This window comes from Lissotriton helveticus, chromosome 4_1, assembly GCF_964261635.1.
Source record: "Lissotriton helveticus chromosome 4_1, aLisHel1.1, whole genome shotgun sequence".
Taxonomy (NCBI): Eukaryota; Metazoa; Chordata; class Amphibia; order Caudata; family Salamandridae; genus Lissotriton; species Lissotriton helveticus.
In genome coordinates, this window is record NC_136063.1 from 705,743,673 (window position 1) to 705,762,086 (window position 18,414).

Genomic DNA, 18,414 nt, shown 5'->3' on the forward strand with positions numbered 1-18,414 from the left:
TCTGGAATCTGAGGTTCTGTGCAAATCTGTCAAAGAGTACCAAACTTAAAAGCATATGAAAACATGTAAGATCCTTTTGTAACTTTGCCCCCTCACTCTTGACTGATGTGCACTAAACTTCACTTACCAAGAGTAAGCTAAAAAAGTTCACTATTACAGAAATTCTATCCAAGTATGTCAAATGACACAAAAGCTTGAAGCAAATCAACAGACTCCTTTTCACTGGAATATATTACGCTGTTGACAATACTGATACTCTAATTGTGGCTAATTCTCACTTTCCACCGAAAAGGCTTTTCTTTATATGCTAATAATTTTGGCGCAGTTTGAAAAATCTGGTGCACAAATAGTGCTTCTGACTAAGTTTTGGCATATCAGGTTTTGTGCAGATCAGTTCAAGAGGGAATAAGTTGAAGGGGGTATTTAAAAAAACACACACTGTTTTCTCCATTCAGTGTTCCAGAGGAATTTTGGATCTCCACAATAGCAAAAACTGCTGAACGGAATGACATAAAAATCAGCACAATAATAGTGCTTCAATCAGAATAAGCCTTTTTTGTGGTTTGTTGCAAATCTATTCTGTCGTTTTTGAGAAATGTTCGTTACAACATGGTTTTGGTATGAAACAGTATACCATGACTACTTATTTGCAGATGCATTGTAGAGCTGGATCAGTGGATCCCAATTTGAAAATTAATATAACCAGATTAGCCGAGGGAAGATTATTTCCTACTTTCAATGCAGGAACTGCGAACCCGAATGATCTAATTGTCGGTATGCTACTGAAAATATTTGTTCTGGGGGGTGTTACATGTTTACAAGTACTGAAGCCTGCAGCCTGAAAAAAAGTGTGAGGGTGAAATTAAAGAGATGGGGGAGGATACCAAGACCACAGGGAAGATGCACGTGGACCTAGAGTGGTAAGCCCTGCCCAACAAAATAAAAAAGCCTCTTTTTCTTGCAGGATTCGTGTATCTGCCCATTGATTTGAGGATCCCATAGGAGACCATTTGCACACGGATTGGAATATCAGAGTCTAAGATTGCACATTTGAAGGCAGATCTTCCAATATTGTTAAAATACAAGATGGGGGCCTGGATGAGGTCCCATTCCATGAGGCTGCTCGGTGTGGCCTACGGCCTGGACACTGACTAAGATCCCTCTTCACATGGCTAATGGCTAAAGGCTGTGCACAGCTGGTATTGATGGAAGTGGGCTGGCTCAGGGTCTAGCTGCGATGTTCACATGGAGTGGGTGCAAGATGTAAAGTTGGTTGAATATGGGGTCTGGTGCGCGGAGACGGACGCCTGAAAATGAGGTTATTCTTCAATGATCACCTAAAGCAGTAGTTTAAAATATTTTTCTTTTCTAAATGGGATTTTATAATGAGTGCACATTTAGTGTTTCCTAATTGCTGGAAACCATCCGTCAAATAAACTGAAAGAAAGTACAACACAAATTAATTAAAGGTCATAGAAAGTGAGAGTCTCATTCTGTGTGTTGTGACCTTTATACCAGTGAAACAAAGGCTTTAAGCAAAGATGGTTTGCCACACAGAAGGTTGGTTGCAGTCCATGGTCATTGGCCAGGCCTAAGTCTACCCCCTGCCACACAAAGCCGATGGCCACGCGTAGTTGCATCAGACTAAATCACTGAAAAGAATTGCTAAGGGTAAGTTATGGATTGTATTGCTACTAAGACATTAATGCATGTTTATAAAATGTACAAATTCACTGGAAAAAACATAGTTAATGGGACATTATGACTGTGAAACAAAACCAAAAAGTCACTGAAATTGGACACAGTAAGCTGACCAAATCATTACTCCTGCACCTGCAATGTGCTGCTTACCGACTTAATAAAATAACACTGTAGTCTCCATCTTTCCATTACATAAAAGATATAGCAAAAATTGTTATAAATGTTGTTAAAAATGGCAAAATGACCTAGACTATTTATTTGTTCTTTTTCATTCTTAAATTTTTAAATGAATATTAAAGGCGTCTGAGGGAAAACATAAATAGGACAAAGATGCAGTAAGAAAGAACTAATCAGAACGAGAACAGACCTCTCCTAGGTAACACAATAATACATAGGTAGTATATCCTTCATTAAATATGCAGCAACATTGTCCCTCAACACAAAATTATTTGAAAAACATTATACTTTTTTATTTTTGGACATAAAAGATGTAATCATAACAAAATAGCGTCATCTAAATTTTCATTCAATATATACAATTTCTTAATTTACATATTTTTATATATACAATGTCCCCCAAGAACAAAATATCATTAATTCATTCATCTAATAACACCACACATCCTCACATTCATCAATCATACCATACATCACTAAACTACAGTGCAACAAATTAGACAAAACAACATGAAGATTCAAACTGCAATCAGGACCCATTGTCAGCTGAATCTTGCAGGCAGCAGCTTCTGAATCTCTGAACTTTATAGTTAGAATGTGCTTTGAAGTAAAGCCAAATGATTGTTTCTAAAACCTACAGACCCAAATATTAATATTTTCTCTTCTTTTTACCACAGGCAACCAAAGAGCATAGTTAATTCAATTGATGCTTGTACGCCTCTCAGAGGGAGATGCGTCGAGTACGATATGTTATTTCTTGCTATGTTTGAGTGTGAAGGTTCCAGTGAATCCTGATGCCTCTCGGGAACCCCAAAATGGAATTAAATATGACATGCACTCAGCGCATCTCCATGTATGGTTAATGGCACTTTATGCAACACAAAGGGAGATAGAATTCATACATAACGGATACGCGTGTATTATGGTTCCATATGGCTACTGAAGTGCTCTGATGACATCACACACACATATCTAAGGTAGACAATCACATTCAATTATAGGTTGTTTTCCACAGTAAGGGAAATTATGATTTCAGTGGTAAATTCCACAGTGTCTTTCTAACTGAAAATGCCAGAACACAGTCGACTAATTTGCGAGCAAAATAAGCATTCATCAGGAGTGTACCGACACCACTGTACATTCTTTCCTTGCAACAATCAGCACAATTTGTATCGATTTTAAAACCCCGGGACCCTGAGGAGCTGATATTGATAATAACTGTAATTAAGCATTCGCAGTACGTTCATGATACATTTCCATTTCACATGGTGAAATCTGACTGGCAGTCGTTTCATCCCCTTTCAATAGCACGTGATCAGCATGTCAGTGAGCCATGGGCTGCCGCATGAACCCTGCATCAAATTCAAGATACTCTGCATCTGCCCGGAAACTCTTCCAGCTTTCCATGCTTTTCTACCTGTGTTGCTGTTTCCTCCCAGTCTTTCTTGTTCTCATCTCGTCTGTCACTCTGAGGCAGCTGCCTCCCTTTGGAAATGTAGCAAATGTTCAATAAATAAATAAACAAGCTTATTATGCGCCCCATGTATGCCTCATTGCCTTCCCATTAGTGCCTGAATACCTCACTCAGTTTTTACATGGAAAGAGACAGCAAGTCTACTACATTACCACCGACAGGTTGAAAAAGAGGTATACATGGACAATCATGTCGATCAGTTTCGAGATGATGTTACACAAATTTCTGTGACATCTAGTAATAACTATGATGTATGATGGTGCCATGTTCCTTGACGTCAGCATGCCGAGAAAGATACATGTAAAGGGTGCAGAGGATTAATTAGTGAGCAATAGGTTATGCAAATGTACATTATGCAATGTTCACAAATATCAATATAGAGGTGTGCTACCTCATGTTTATGCATGCTATTCTACTTGCTGAGGCAGGTGCAATGTAAATATTCCAGAGAGGTTATACTGCATTCGGTGTTATGTAGACTGAGAGGTTTGACTCATGAGTCATACAAACCCACGGAATTCAGGCAATTATGGTGAAATTGCCATCTTTAATAGAGAAATGGAGGGACATGCTTGCGTCCCCAGGGCAGCCGCTTTGTTAGCCAATCAGAGATTTGCATTCACATCCTCCTCTTGTACTCTGAATCTGGGCCAAACAACGAGGAACTCCCAATTAGTAGTCTCTGCGGTCTTCATCTATATGGTATTAGAATAGGTGTTGGAAAGAGGCACCCAATGACACTATAAAATCCTGGAGGGCGCTCACATACACGCCCCTGCTACACTCACAGCTCAAGAGGTAACGCCCCCTGCTACCCTAACAACTCAAGGTGGCGCAACTAACAAATGCATGAACTGAAAGTACCATTAATGTTGACTGGGCAAAGCTTATGTTTGCGCCTTCCAGCCAAATTAGGAAAGGAAGTTCTATAAGATAAGTGTCTGTCCGGAAAGCATGTGGTAAGGAGACGCACAGCTAACAAAGAATCTGCCTAGGAAATTTCTGTTAAAAAAAACTAAACATTGTTGACTACCACCATCACCTCAGTCTAGCTATTTGGGTCACTCTAGCAGTCCCACACTTCCGCCATAACATAACTTTTTCAATAAGCAGGAAGGGCGGCCCCTTCACTCCCAGGAAAAGAACCCTGTGAGTCCAAGCATTGTTACAAATATTAAATAGGTGAGTGGTATAGAGGATGATCGATTTTCCTCACATACCACAAATTATTTACCTCAGACAGTGTATGGAATCAGCTTCTTACAGAGGCCGCAGTAGCCATGTCGTAGGCGTACACACAGGCAAGGGGTGCCAGTGTACTACTACGTGTCTCAGAAGATATTCTTAGAACTTGCATAGGTGACTTCATAGTACACTTGAAGATACTTCCAAAATGCAAACATGGGATCCAGGTGCAATCCAGGCCCTCCTGGGGATATCAGAGGATTTTTAGGCCACAAGATATAACACAACTCTAATTGGATCACACTGATTAAGTAAAAAGAGACACTGCACAGATAGGAACAGCCCCCAACCACAGCAGGAAGGTTGAGGGGAATGGATAGAAATAGGATTCTAGAGAAATAAGTCTGTGCAGAGAGAAGAAACCCTCGGAATCATGGGAAGATCTGGGGTAACTGGAGTTAAAATTATGAAGTCTCCCAATACCAGGATGTCGTGGAGTCCAGAGGAAGTAGGCCTACACGAAGAGGATAGGGGACAGCAGGAAATTGTAAGGCTAAAGGATGTAATGATAATGGTTACAGAATGCCTGTTTGCTAATACATGATCTGACCAAGTATGTATTGCTGGACATGGAACGCGGTTTTCTATAAAAAATAATTTGAATGGAAAATCAATAATGCCATAAAAACAATACAAGAGAATTCTTTACCTACTGGAAACGTTTTATAGTCTTATTTCCAACCAGCCACCTCAGACATACTGTGCTTGGACAGAGCCTCATGTTTGAGATGCTCCTGCTACAATAAACACGGTGGTCTGTAAAGGTGATCTTGGAAGATAGTTCAGCTATTTATCAAATACCTAAAAAATATATAAAATAATGAAATATCAATCAATCATTCTAATGCGCAGTCGCATACGCTCAGGCCAAAGGCACCAGTGATGGAGTCCAAGGTCCAGACCATCCACACAGATGTAGTGTTTTTACAGGAGGATAGCGATGAAGAGGATAAGGATGAGAGAGAGAACACCCGCAAGTACTCAGAGAGACAAAAACATTACCTGGAGAATCTCCCTTAGACTGCGTAGGACTGGGGGAGAGTAGAAATTACAGATCTCAGAATCCTCAGGGATGTCCACTCGTGCCTGGTCTGGATGAGCAGAAAGTATGTAACAGAAACTTGGAGGGGGAAGATTGGCTTTCATCTGTTGGACAAAATCAAATGAAGACAGCGAAGTGAATCCGAAAATAACGATAAGCAGTTAATAAACACAGAGCAGCCATCTTTCTTTTTTCATGCACTGACATTTAAAATCCATGGATGATAAGTCATAGCAAAGCCAATGTGTGTTTATTTTTGTTAGAGGAAGTGTTTGGTAAACATTTGGTGACTCTGCGTCGTCCTCAGCATTCCTTGTAAGATAATAATAATAATGATAATGCAATATTTTGGGCTGCAGCAACATGGACCTTGACGTAGAGCATCTTTGCTGCATTAGCAGAGTTAAACTGTACCCTCAAAAAAGAATGTTACGAAAAGGAAACAGAAGACGATGTTTGCTTTGTTAGTGGTGAACTTGGAAGACATACACAGCAAAATACTGCATAATAAATACTCTTGACAATGGATCACTTTTTAATTGTATTTTTTTTTAAATCCAGTGCATGCATGTTTTAATTTGTGCACAAAAAAACTGTATATCCAACAACATATTTTCATGAAGTATAACAAATAAGCAAGAACAACTAGTAACCTTTATGACAGGCTAAGACATTCAAAAAGCCACAAATCAGCAATATAAATGTAATGTCAGCTAAATAAATAACCAAGATAATAAACAGCAGCTCTCAATTACAAGCTACACGTCATGTTGATCATGGAGGGTCATAAAATAACTATTTGATGCTCCATCACCAAACTCTAAATTTTACATGAATGGGATAATGTAACCATCCACAAAATACTATGCCATTGATAGACAGAATCAGTGGCGGCTCCTCCACAAAGGCGCCTCACAGGTCAATAGGAAATATAAAATGATAATAACGTAACGCTAACATTTTATTTTTCCTATTGTCAGAGGTAGGGCTGGGCTGGCCAGAGCAAGGGGCGGAGTGGTATGCACTCCCTAAGTGCTCATGACTGTTTGGCCGACCCTCTTGGACCGCCCAAACCAGTCATGTGCACTTTACATGTTCCCCACCAGGCTGCAATACACACCCTGGTGAGGAACATGCACAGGCTCCCTGTCCCCGTCTCAGCGGCAAACTACGGTGCTGGCCCAAATTCCAATCTCTCACTGGTCGTCTTATTGTACTTCTTTGAAGATCTGATGACATAAGGTCTGTAGTCATTCCTGAAAAGGAAAGACCATGAAATGGTAGCAAATGAATAAGGCTTAAAGCTCAACATTACCTGTGACCTTTTAAAGTCAGTGCAGAGCACTTATTGATTTAATTATGGCGCTTCATCTTGCATTTGCATAAATAACATTTGGCACTGAGAAGAAAAGCACAGCAAAGAATGACGACAGGGGTGTGACGCTGTGACGAGCCAAGATGGGGCATAATTGGCAGGAACTTGGGTATGGAGGCAAGCAGAAAACGGGAACAGTAAACAAGCGACACAAGCGAGTGAAGTAAGGAATACTGAATGGGAAAGGAGGTTAAGACCAGACCATTAAGGGTTAACTACCCTAGTGAACGACTGGTGTCGGCTAGGGAGGCGGCAGGCTAAAGTACAAGCAGATATGGGGTGGGGGGGGGGGGGGGGCGTTTAAAAAGAAACAGACAGGTCAATTTAACCTGCACCAAATCAGCAGTGTTAAATCAAGAGTCGCGATAGGTCTGTATTCCTGACTAAAATATTATTTTTTGGTATGTACCAATTTTTATAAGCAATACAAATATCACGTGTAACTACAAATTTAATTTAGACTCAAATACAGATTTCATAAGGCCTATTTTATGACTCCTCGAGAGCTTAGAGTATTTACATTTTCAATTGATACAATCGGCAATTCTATAATAATTATTTTAGTTTTCACTCACCTGCATTAGAAACAGCAGATACATTAGCATTATTTGCCACAAGCTAGTATTTCATTCACAAATTCAGGGAATTTCTGGTAATTTGATGCTGCATTATACCACATCATTTACCCTACGTCACAGCTGCCTATTCCTCACCTTTTGGGCCATAACACATTTTTTTAAACCCATCTCTTGGCAAATGCTAACTACTGTGCTTTCTCCTCTTTAGGTCTCAGTTTTGGTCTGATGCAATTCCGGTACGGTCACTACTGTACAATTTGTATGGTGTCTACTGCTTCAACACTGCTCTACCATCCCAAGGAACTCAACCTTTTAAAGTTATGTCTCTGAAAAGGTCTCTTCATGTACCAGCATTGCCAACTCCATGTAACATGATTTTGCTGTTTGCGTCCCACAAGAAGTGTCCACTTAGCAACTTCGTACACAAGGTTGTTGCTCAGGTCCATAGTCTGATCCACTGGGTCCCAAAGGAAGCAAAAGCAGCAATGTCTTACAATGTGGTGCCATGTACAGTTGCAGCAGGGGCTGTACTACACATTGCTACAGACAAGGATGTACCTCCCATCCCATAAATTAAAGATGATTTACACATAGATGGAACCTGAATAGTATTCCTCTTGCTGTCTATGAATAGACTTACTTTTTCTTTAACTATTTTAGAAATAGTATTCACCCCTGAATAATATTCTTGAGATTTTGACAAAATTCCCATGAATAGAGGCAAAACAGCGATCTTTGACTACATTCTCAGGCCTCAGCCACACTGCCCAATAAAATCCTCTGTTGCAGACACTTTGCAGTTGCCCCAGGCTGCAAGTTAAAATATCATCTCACAATGTCTTCATGTTTGCCAATACAGGACAGCAGTCCCCGAGGAGCCTGGTACGAGCAAGATCGGGGAACGTATAACGCTCTGTGAAAGAGGAGGAACTGAAATGGACAAGAAGAAGAAGAAATGCGTTACTTACCTGTAACTGCAGTTATCCAGTATTAGTGTCTTTCATATATTCACATGCCTGATACATTCCCCGTCGTCGAGACGGGAGCGTCCGGTATATAAAAAAGTAATGTCCTATAGACATACATAGAAAAGAATAGGCCTAAGGATCTCACCTTAGTGACCTATCCACGTCCTTTTGCAGGAAGGACCAAACAGAGCAGGCCCAAGGGTCCCACCTTGGTGGCCTATCTGAGTCCTTTTGTAAAAAAGGACCAAATAAAGAAAACCAACCAATCAGCTACTACCTCCTTCTAGAACCTTCCTGCCAGGAGCCCAAGTCTCTCAGATTTTCGTACGCACCAAGCTAGTTAGGCGTAAACTCGTTAGAGAGATAGGTGAGCCCTGCCAGGGGAGGCGGGAGGGTGCATGTGAATCTATGAAAGACACTAATACTGGATAACTGCAGTTACAGGTAAGTAACACATTTCTTATCCAGTATTTGGGTGTCTTTCATAGATTCACATGCCTGAATCAGAGTAGCGAGCAATACATTATGCACATTTGTGATGGAACATCAGATATGAGTCTGTAGATAATACATATCATGCGACTGCTAACCACCAAAATGCATTGGCATGTAAATATTAGGAAAAGAATGTGCATATCAGTAAAGGATGGAGGGATGTAGGAAGGCTCACCTCACTGGAATAGATGGCGAAGCACTGCTCGGCCCACTGCTGCATCCTTCATCAGCTCAGTATCCAGGCAGGAGTGCCTGGTGAAGGTGTGCGGGGACTTCCAGGTCGCCGCTCTGCAGATGTCCAATACCGGCACTCCAGCGAACAGCGCCGCAGACGTGGACATGGCTCTTGTCGAATGAGCTTTGACTCGTGAGTCTAAAGGCCGTCCGGCCTTGTCGTGACAAAAGGTGATCGCAGAAGAAATCCACCTTGAAATACTCTGTTTTGTCAGGGGCATACCTTTCCGTGGTCGACTAAAGGCAATAAAGAGTTGGGATGACTTTCGGAAGTGTCGTGTCTTGTCGATGTAGAATTTAAGACATCTCTTCAGATCCAGTGAATGCAGTGTTCTCTCGGCTGCAGTGGTAGGATTTGGGAAGAATGATCTAAGCACCACTGGTTCGTTAAGGTGGAAGTCCGAGGGGACTTTTGGAATGAACCGAGGGTTAGTCCGCAGAATGACTCTGTCTTCCCTGAATTGCAGAAAGGGATCTTGGATGGAGAGAGCCTGCAACTCACTGACCCTTCTGGCAGAGGTTAACGCCAGGAGGAGGGCCGATTTCCAGGAGAGGAATTTGATTTCCGCCTTATGGATGGGTTCGAAGGGATGCTTCATTAACTGATGAAGTACCACATTGAGATGCCACGATGGAGGAATTGGACTTGGTCGTGGAAAGGACCTGAATAGGCCTTTTAGGAATTGTTTTATAAGTCTGTCCGCCCACAGAGATGGGCCCGTAGCAGTCCTTGTGAACCTGGAAATCGCCGCTAGATGCACTTTGATGGATGCATGTGCACGGCCTGATTGCGCAAGATGCAATAAGTATGGCAGCAGCTGCTGTGGAGTGGTGTGGAAGGGGTGCTAGCCATTAGTCACACACCAGGAACAGAATCGCTTCCATTTTAGTGAGTAGGTTTTATTAGTGCTGTCGGCCCTAGCTTTCGCAAGGACGTCTCTGCATTCTTGCGGGATGTTCAGGTGGCTGAATTCGCGGTATTCAGGAGCCAGGCTGACAACTTCAGAGAGCTCAGATTCGGGTGGAGGACCTGTCCTTGGGACATCGTGAGCAGGGCCGGAAAATGCTGCAGGCGAAGAGGGGGCCGGGCAGAGAGGCGATGAAGTTCCGTGAACCAGTGCTGCCTCGGCCAGGATGGAGCAATTAGGATCAGAGTGCAGGGCTCTGACTTCATCTTCCTGAGAACCCTGGGTATCAGTTGGAATGGCGGAAAGGCATACGCAAATACGTTGCGCCATGCGATGGAAAATGCATTCCCGAGGGTTCCTGAGTGGTGATGCCTGCTTGCGAAGCTTGGGCATTTGGCGTTCTCTCTGGTGGCAAAGAGGTCTATTCGCGGGGTGCCCCACTCCGCGAAGATATGCTCCAGCACCTCCGTGTCTAGTTCCCATTCGTGGGAAGGAGACCTCTCTCTGCTCAGGGCGTCCGCCAAGACGTTGTCCTTGCCCGGGACGTACTCCGCGTTATTCCATGTTCCAGAAGCCAGTTCCAGACCCTTTGCGATTCTCGAGATAATGAGATCGAACGCGTTCCCCCCTGTTTGTTCAGGTAGTGCATCGTCGTGGTGTTGTCCGTCCTGACGAGCACTGGGGAGTTTCGAATGCGTGGTAGGAACGCCTGGAGAGCCAGGAAGACCGCTTTTAACTCCAGTAGATTGATATGGAGCTTGGTTTCCTGTGTCGTCCACTTGCCGTTGATCTGGAGTTCTTGGAGTACCGCTCCCCACCCTTCCAGGGATGCGTCCGTTGTTATTACGTGTGGTTCTGCTGGGAGCAGGAACGGCAGTCCCCGTGACAGATGTTTGAGCGATCTCCACCATTGTAAGTGGTTGACCATGGGTCGAGTGACGCGTATGCGGTCCCCGAAAGATCCCGTAGCTTGTGTCCATTGCTTTGTTAGTTCCTCTTGGAGGGGGCGCATTTTGAGGCGGCAGTGGGGAATGAGCATTATGCATGAAGACATCATGCCGAGGAGTGACTTGAAGGTGCGGACCGGTAGAGTCTTCCGTGAAGCCACTGACTTGGCCAGGGAGATGAGTTTGACCTTTCTCTCCTAGGTGGGGAAAGCTCTGACGCGTTCCGTGTCCAGAGTCGCTCCAAGGAACGTGATGACTTTGGTGGGTTCCAGTGTCGACTTTTCGCGGTTGAGGGTCAAGCCTAGTCGGTGGAAAATATCCAGACAGGCGCTGGAGGATGAGGCTGCGGCGGTCGCTGACGGCGCTTTTACCAACCAGTCGTCCAGGTATGGGAACACCTGGTGGCCTTGTTGACGGAGGAAGGCTGCCACAGGGGAGAGGCATTTGGTAAATATCCATGGGGCAGATTTGAGGCCGAATGGAAGGACACGAAATTGGTAGTGTTGTCCTGCTACCGCAAACCTGAGGAACTTCTTTGAGGATAGGAATATGGTAGTAGGCGTCCTGAAGGTCTAAGGACGTCATGTAGTCCCGTTCCTCCAGGAGACCCAGGATTTCCTGTAGAGTTACCATACGGAACTATTGTTTCTTTAGGAACACGTTGAGTGCCCTGAGGTCCAGGATTGGCCGCCACTTTTTTCCTTTTTTGTGGATTAGGAAGAAGTGAGAGTAGAATCCTTTCCCCTTGTGGGCCTGTGGAACTCTCTCTATCGCTCCCTTTTTTAACATGGAAGCTACTTCCAGAAGAAGCAACCGTAGGTGCCTGTGGGATCGTTTGCAAGGTGGTGTCGTTGGGGGAATTGAGACAAATTCTAGGGAATGTCCAAATTGAATGAGTTGGAGTACCCACCGATCCGTTGTTATGTTTTGCCAATTTTTTAGGAAGTATGTGAGTTTTCCTCCAAGTTGTAAAGAATGCAATGGTGGATGGGCTAGCCATTGGAACGGGTCATTGGCGGTTGCCAGCAGGTCGTTTTTGGTTTTTTCCTCTGTAGTTCGACTTGCCGTAGGAAGTCTGGCGCCCCTGTTGGTTTTGCCGCTGTTGGAATTGCGGTTTGCTTTGTGAGTACGAATAGGAAGACCTATTCTGGTAGGAACCTCTATATGAAGGTTGTCCCCTTCCTCTGCTGCCACGGAAGGACTGGGTCCGGAATTGTAGAGTACCAAGAGCCTTGGCAGTGTCCGTGTCCTTTTTAATAGTGGTGAGGGCCGCGTCAATTTGTTCACCAAAGAGTTGCTGGCCATCATAAGGCATATCTAGGATTCTTGTTTGCACTTCCTGGCGGAAGGAGGTGGCCTTGAGCCAACCCTGTCGTCTTAGTACTGCAGCACCTGCCAGTTGCCGGAAACCAGTCATGGCGGCGTCAATCGCGCAGTCGATGAGTTCGGAGGCAGATGTTTGGCCTTCTAAGAGGAGCGAATAAGCCTCCTCTCTGAGATCTTCTGGCAGATTAGAAAGATAGGGTGCAATGTCTGCCCAGAGTTGGCGATTGTAACGGCCCAGAAGTGCAATTGAATTCGCCACTTTCACAGTCATGGCCGACGTGGTAGTGAAGCGTTTGCCAACCGCATCCAGTTTCCTGCCTTCCTTGTCAGGTGGCATCGACAGAGGCGATGCTGGATTTCGCGAGTTTTTCTGTGCCGCTTGAGTCACTACAGAATCTGCCTTGGGGGGACCTGTGAGGCATGCTGGCGCCGATGATGTTGCCTTGTATTTTTTATCCAGTCTGGGCACTACCACTTGTATAGAAGCTGGTGTTTGCATGAGTTGCTTGCCTTGTTTCCAGATAAAGTCAATGATTGGGATTGATCTTGTTGACTTCTTAGTGGGCTCCTTGAAATCGTAAAGGAAGCATTCAGTCTCCTGTGTTTCCATAGACATATGGAATCTCTTGGCAGCCCGCTCTTTGAGATTGTGGAATCCACCGATGTCTGCGGGTGGTGATTCCGAAGACTGTGGTTCTGGAGAGGCCGGAGAATGTGCCACATAGTCCTGGTCTGCATCCGGGTCTGACTCGTCGTCATGGACTTCACCCTCTTCCTGTTCTCTCTCCTCTTCGTCAGATGAGAGAACGTCTTGTATCGGCACCTGTACTTTCTCAAGCACCAGTGGCGATGGTTTATGGCGAGACAAAGGAGCTGGCACCTGTGTAGCTGGAAGTGCAGGTGTAGTGGGTTTCTCCGGAAACCTTTCTTTATAATCCTTTATTAGGAACTGGAGATCCGAGACGATGGATGCTGGGAGACACACCATTGGAGTAACCTGTGTCTGAATTTGAGTGTGGACCGATTCTTCTACATGGTCCTCCTCCTCCGGCTCCTCGTCTGTGGTTTGACACTTAAGCACCAAGTCTGATGGACTAGTTGCTTGTGTATATGAGTCCTCATCTGACTCCTGACCTTGCAATATACAGGCTGGAGGTACCTGTTGCACCTTACTGGGCGACGTCAGGACTGGCGTAATTGGCTTTTTTGTGATCCTGACTGTGACATGGCTAACTTGAGGTGGAAAGGCATCCATGGCATGTGATAAAAGTGCAGACTCTTTCCATGGCCCTGTGGTAGTCGACGCTTGAGTCGACGGTGCCATGTTAGGCGCCTTCGCCGACGGTAATTTACCCGTCGTCGGCGGTGTCTCTGTCGACGGTGTCTTCGTCGACGCCGTTTTCGCCGACGGCAATTTCTCCACCGTCGACGGTTTACCCGTCGTCGACGGTTTTCCTGTCGTCGACGGAGTGCTCCTCGTCGACGAGGAAAGCTTCTTCGACGGTGTGGTTTTCGTCGACGCCATCGTCGTTGATGTCTTCGACGACGGTCTCGTCGTCGACGGTAATATCTTCGTCATCGATGGAGTGACCGGGATGGTCGATGGCGTAGGTCTACTCGCCGACGATGAAGGCGTCGTCCTCGTCGTCGAGGAGGTAGCCGACGATGCAGTCGTCGTTGACACTGTCGTCGTCGACGTCGAGACAGTTTTTGGCGCTGAATAAACCATCAACGCTGTCATCGTCGTCGGGACCAGCGGCTGCTTCCTGGTGACAGGAAGTTCCTTGTCAGACACTGAGGTCTTGCCCTCTGAGGACTTTTTGGAAGTCTTCATAGGAGGGGTGTCTGAGGGGCTAGGGGAAGTAACCCTTGGCCTCTTCAAGGAAAAATGTGAAGTTCCAGAAACACTCTCACCTTCCGACACCAAGTCATCTGTCTTGGTCTTGAGTCTGTTGAGCCAGAGTAGTAGGCGTCCTTCTCGGTCCTTGAGGGTCTTGTTCGAGAAGGTCCTACATATCTTGCAGTCCTTGGCTTGATGGTGAGGGTGGAGACAATATAGACAAGTTTCATGTTTATCCTCCACATGAAGTCTTTTCTTGCTGCAGGAAGAACAGGCCCTAAACAGACCTTTTTTCTGGCTATCAGACATAGTTATAGAAGTTGAATAAAGTTGTTTTTTGAAGAAAGAAGTAGTTTCCTGAGGAGAACTCAGGTGGAGACTCCCTAGCACAACGTGCGGTAGAAAATCTGAGAGACTTGGGCTCCTGGCAGGAAGGTTCTAGAAGGAGGTAGTAGCTGATTGGTTGGTTTTCTTTATTTGGTCCTTTTTTACAAAAGGACTCAGATAGGCCACCAAGGTGGGACCCTTGGGCCTGCTCTGTTTGGTCCTTCCTGCAAAAGGACGTGGATAGGTCACTAAGGTGAGATCCTTAGGCCTATTCTTTTCTATGTATGTCTATAGGACATTACTTTTTTATATACCGGAGGCTCCCGTCTCGACGACGGAGAATGATTCAGGCATGTGAATCTATGAAAGACACCCAAATACTGGATAAGGAGAAGATAATGTAAACTTCCCATCTAATAAAAAAGAACTTTTGGGCCAATGGCGAAGCGACCTGATGCCTGATATTCCACCACAGAACTGCTGAAGTCCAATTCAGGAGTGACATAATTTCTGAGAATGCTACTGAGGACCAAAGAACATAAAGATGCAACTGCATCTTTTGCTTAACATTATCCCAAGTCTAGTCAACTGCTACTCTCACAAGCTGGGTCAACCAATCCCCACAACATGATGAGAAATCTCCTCATAACTACTGGTTGATATTAAAAATACCAAAACCACTGACGCAGGCGACCATCTGCTTTGTTATACTAGCAATGCACAGCCAATCCCCATAGGGTGTTGCATAACAATAAATTACTAAGCACACTGGAATAGTGAAACATCAAATTCATGTGTTATGTTATATAGAATTTGTACGGTGCAGCTTATCTCCTGTGAAGGTATCAAAGTGCTGGAGCAGGAGCGGAGGCCCTGCGGTGCTCCTAATTGAACCAGAAACCGGTCCTAGGATGCTTGATTCTGGTCCAGGGAAGACATGGCTTGGCAGTTCGGGCTGGACTGTTCCCATGAGGCACAGGGTCAAGACTGATTTGCATATGGCCATGTCTGAACTGGGGTGGTGTGGTGAGCAAAATGACGATGGATTAAACCAAGATCTGTGATTGGGGGTGAATGTTTTGCCATTGTGCAACATTCCGTCCATCAATTGTTGTTTTTGCATTTGTCACCCCGAGTGGGACGGGTATGCTCAGACGTGAGTCCCGTGTAAATGTAAATGTAAATGTATTGCGACTTATATAGCGCACGTATCACCCGAAGGCATCAAGGCGCTTGCCTTGGGAACCCGTCCTGGTTTTTCCCTGTGAGATAACCCCTACTGGGTATCCCCAGGGTGAAAGCCAGGCATCCCGCAGCGGGTGGGCCGCCGTAGTGGAGATTAAGCAACTATTGCCCAGAGTTGCAGCGTGGGACCCCATGATTAGAATAGGCACATAGGCGAGAATTATCGAGTCCGTGGACATTTTTGGGCTCAGGACCCTGCCGCGTCGGGAATTTAACCCTGGTCCCGGGCCAGACCTCTGCATCAGGGTCCGCCGCTCTAATCAGTGAGCAACACTGCTCTCCATACCACTGGAATCAAGCTATCTTGGCTGATGATGGCTGATAGCCAGAAACAGGTCCTAGGATGCTTGATTCCGGTCCAGGGAAGACATGGCTTGGCAGTTCGGGCTGGACTGTTCCCATGAGGCACAGGGTCAAGACTGATTTGCATATGGCCATGTCTGAACTGGGGTGGTGTGGTGAGCAAAATAACGATGGATTAAACCCAGATCTGTGACTGGGGGTGAATGTTTTGACATTGTGCAACATTCCGTCCATCAATTGTTGTTTTTGCATTTGTCACCCCTAATTGAACAGCCTGGCCTTCAATTTCTTGCAGACTTTGAGGAGTGGAGTTGTAGTTCTTATGTCTAGAAGGAGTTCGTTCTAGTTTTTGGCGGCAATGAAGGAGAAAGTGCGCCTTCCTGTCTTGCTTCTGCAGATGTGTGGGATTCGTGTGAGGGAGAACAAGGTGGAGAGTAGCTGTCTGGAGGGTTGGTAGAGTTGGAGTCAGTCATTGAGGTACGCTGGTCCATGGTTGTGGAGGGCTTTGTAGGCATAGATGAGCAGTTTAAATTTGCAACATTTCTGGATGAGCAGCCAGTGTAGTTGATTGAGGTATAGAGTGATGTGGGCGCTTTTAGACATCTAGAATGAGTCTGGCGGCGGTGCTTTGAATGGTCTGGAGTCTTTGCACGAGTTTTTGGGTGATGCCAATGTAGAGTGCATTGTCGTAATCGAGTCTGCTGGTGATAAAGGACTGGGTGATCGTGCATCTTGTGTACACAGGGAGCCATTTGAAGATATTGCAAAGCATTCTAAGGATATGGCAGCAGGAATGTGATCACAGTGTTAACCTGTTCATCAAAAGTTTGTCACCAAGAATGATGCAGACGTTTTTGCTGTGGTCTTTGGGGGATGGGCAGGGGCCCCTTGTTGGGTGGTCACCATGAGTCCTGGGGGGAGCTCTTATTACTGAAGATCAGGATTTCTGTTTTGTCTGTGTTGAGCATGAGGCAGTTTTCTTGCAACCCGTTGGCCACGTTCGACAAGCAGGGGGTGAAATTGGTCCTGGTGGTGGTGGTAGTGTCGGTGAGGGAAAGAATGAGATGAGTGTCATCAGTGTATAAAGCAATGTTGATGCCATGGGTTCTAATGATGCAGGCAGGAGGTGCCAAGTATACAGTGAACAGGGTTGCGTTGAGAGAGAAGTCCTAGGGAACTCCGCAGACAAGCTTATTGTATAAGATTTGTGAAAAAGGAGAGTGTGACTCATTGTGTGATGCCCTCTGAGGCCATGACAGCTATGTAGGCAAAGCGCCTGCACCGAGACCACAAATCAATGCCTTCTCAAATCAGTTGGACAATGCATTCTGTTTCAGGTAGGTACTTTCTTTAAAGGTATTAATGGCCACATATGTTGCTGTACTGCACTAAAGGTAAATGTCACAAAGTAACTTACAATGTTTCTCCAAAAGAATGGCTGATATTCAGGAGGCAGTGCTTGTTTGTGCACAAGAGCAAAAAACCTTCAGGTATATTTTTTCCACTGGGCAAGTAGGCTCTACTCTTCAGTAGCACAAACTCAGTGGCTATCAGCTAACACAGAAGTAACACCGTATGTCTACAGCTAAGGCAAGACATGTATGTTTCCAAATGTTAGAAACTGTACAGGTGATTCCATAAAACAAAGCCTCTAGTTTGCAAGCTCTAAGAAAAAACATGAGCTACAACCTAACATGCATGACTAACAGTGTTCCAAAATTAATTACATGCATATATTTACAAAATCGTATAATTTGTGACTTTTTCATATGCTTCGGGAGTGCAGCTTGAAAATATGCAAACACATGCATATGAGAGATAAAGGTGTAATCTTTGCCCCCCCATGTCAGGGCCTAAAATTCCAACTGCCCCCTCCCCATTCCCCGGTCTAACCGAAAAACTGAATCAATGCAGAGCCAATATGGGTGTTAAAAATAGGTCTATCAAGGTTATATTTGTCATCTGTGCAGGGATCAAAATTGAGGCCGGCTTTATGTTGCACATTTCATTATCAAGAATTTTTAAAACAAATACTTGCGGCTCTTGGAAAGACACTGCTCAAACAATAAACCAGTTTCTGCTCAAACCTGAACAGTTTAGCCAGTGACTAGGAAAACCATAATTCATCAATCAGGACTAATAGAAGGAGTTTGCAGGACCGCAACTCTCGATTATCAAAATTACTTTGTAAAGAATACGTATCACCTGCAGCTTCCAGTTTCAAATGAA

The 18,414-nt window shown here is 44.8% G+C and overlaps 1 protein-coding gene across 3 annotated transcripts in view; it reads right to left on the bottom strand.

Moving 5' to 3' along the window:
- SPIDR (scaffold protein involved in DNA repair) overlaps window positions 1-18,414 on the bottom strand; it is a 2,204,159-nt gene that overhangs the window by 270,909 nt on the left and 1,914,836 nt on the right. For 2 of the 3 annotated variants that reach the window (XM_078687328.1, XM_078687326.1), the window contains exon 13: window positions 5,600-5,743. The exons of the other annotated variant lie outside the window; for it this stretch is intronic. In XM_078687328.1, coding sequence (XP_078543454.1) covers window positions 5,600-5,743 — 144 coding nt within the window. The remainder of the gene's footprint in view (window positions 1-5,599; window positions 5,744-18,414) is intronic. 3 annotated transcript variants of the gene reach the window in all.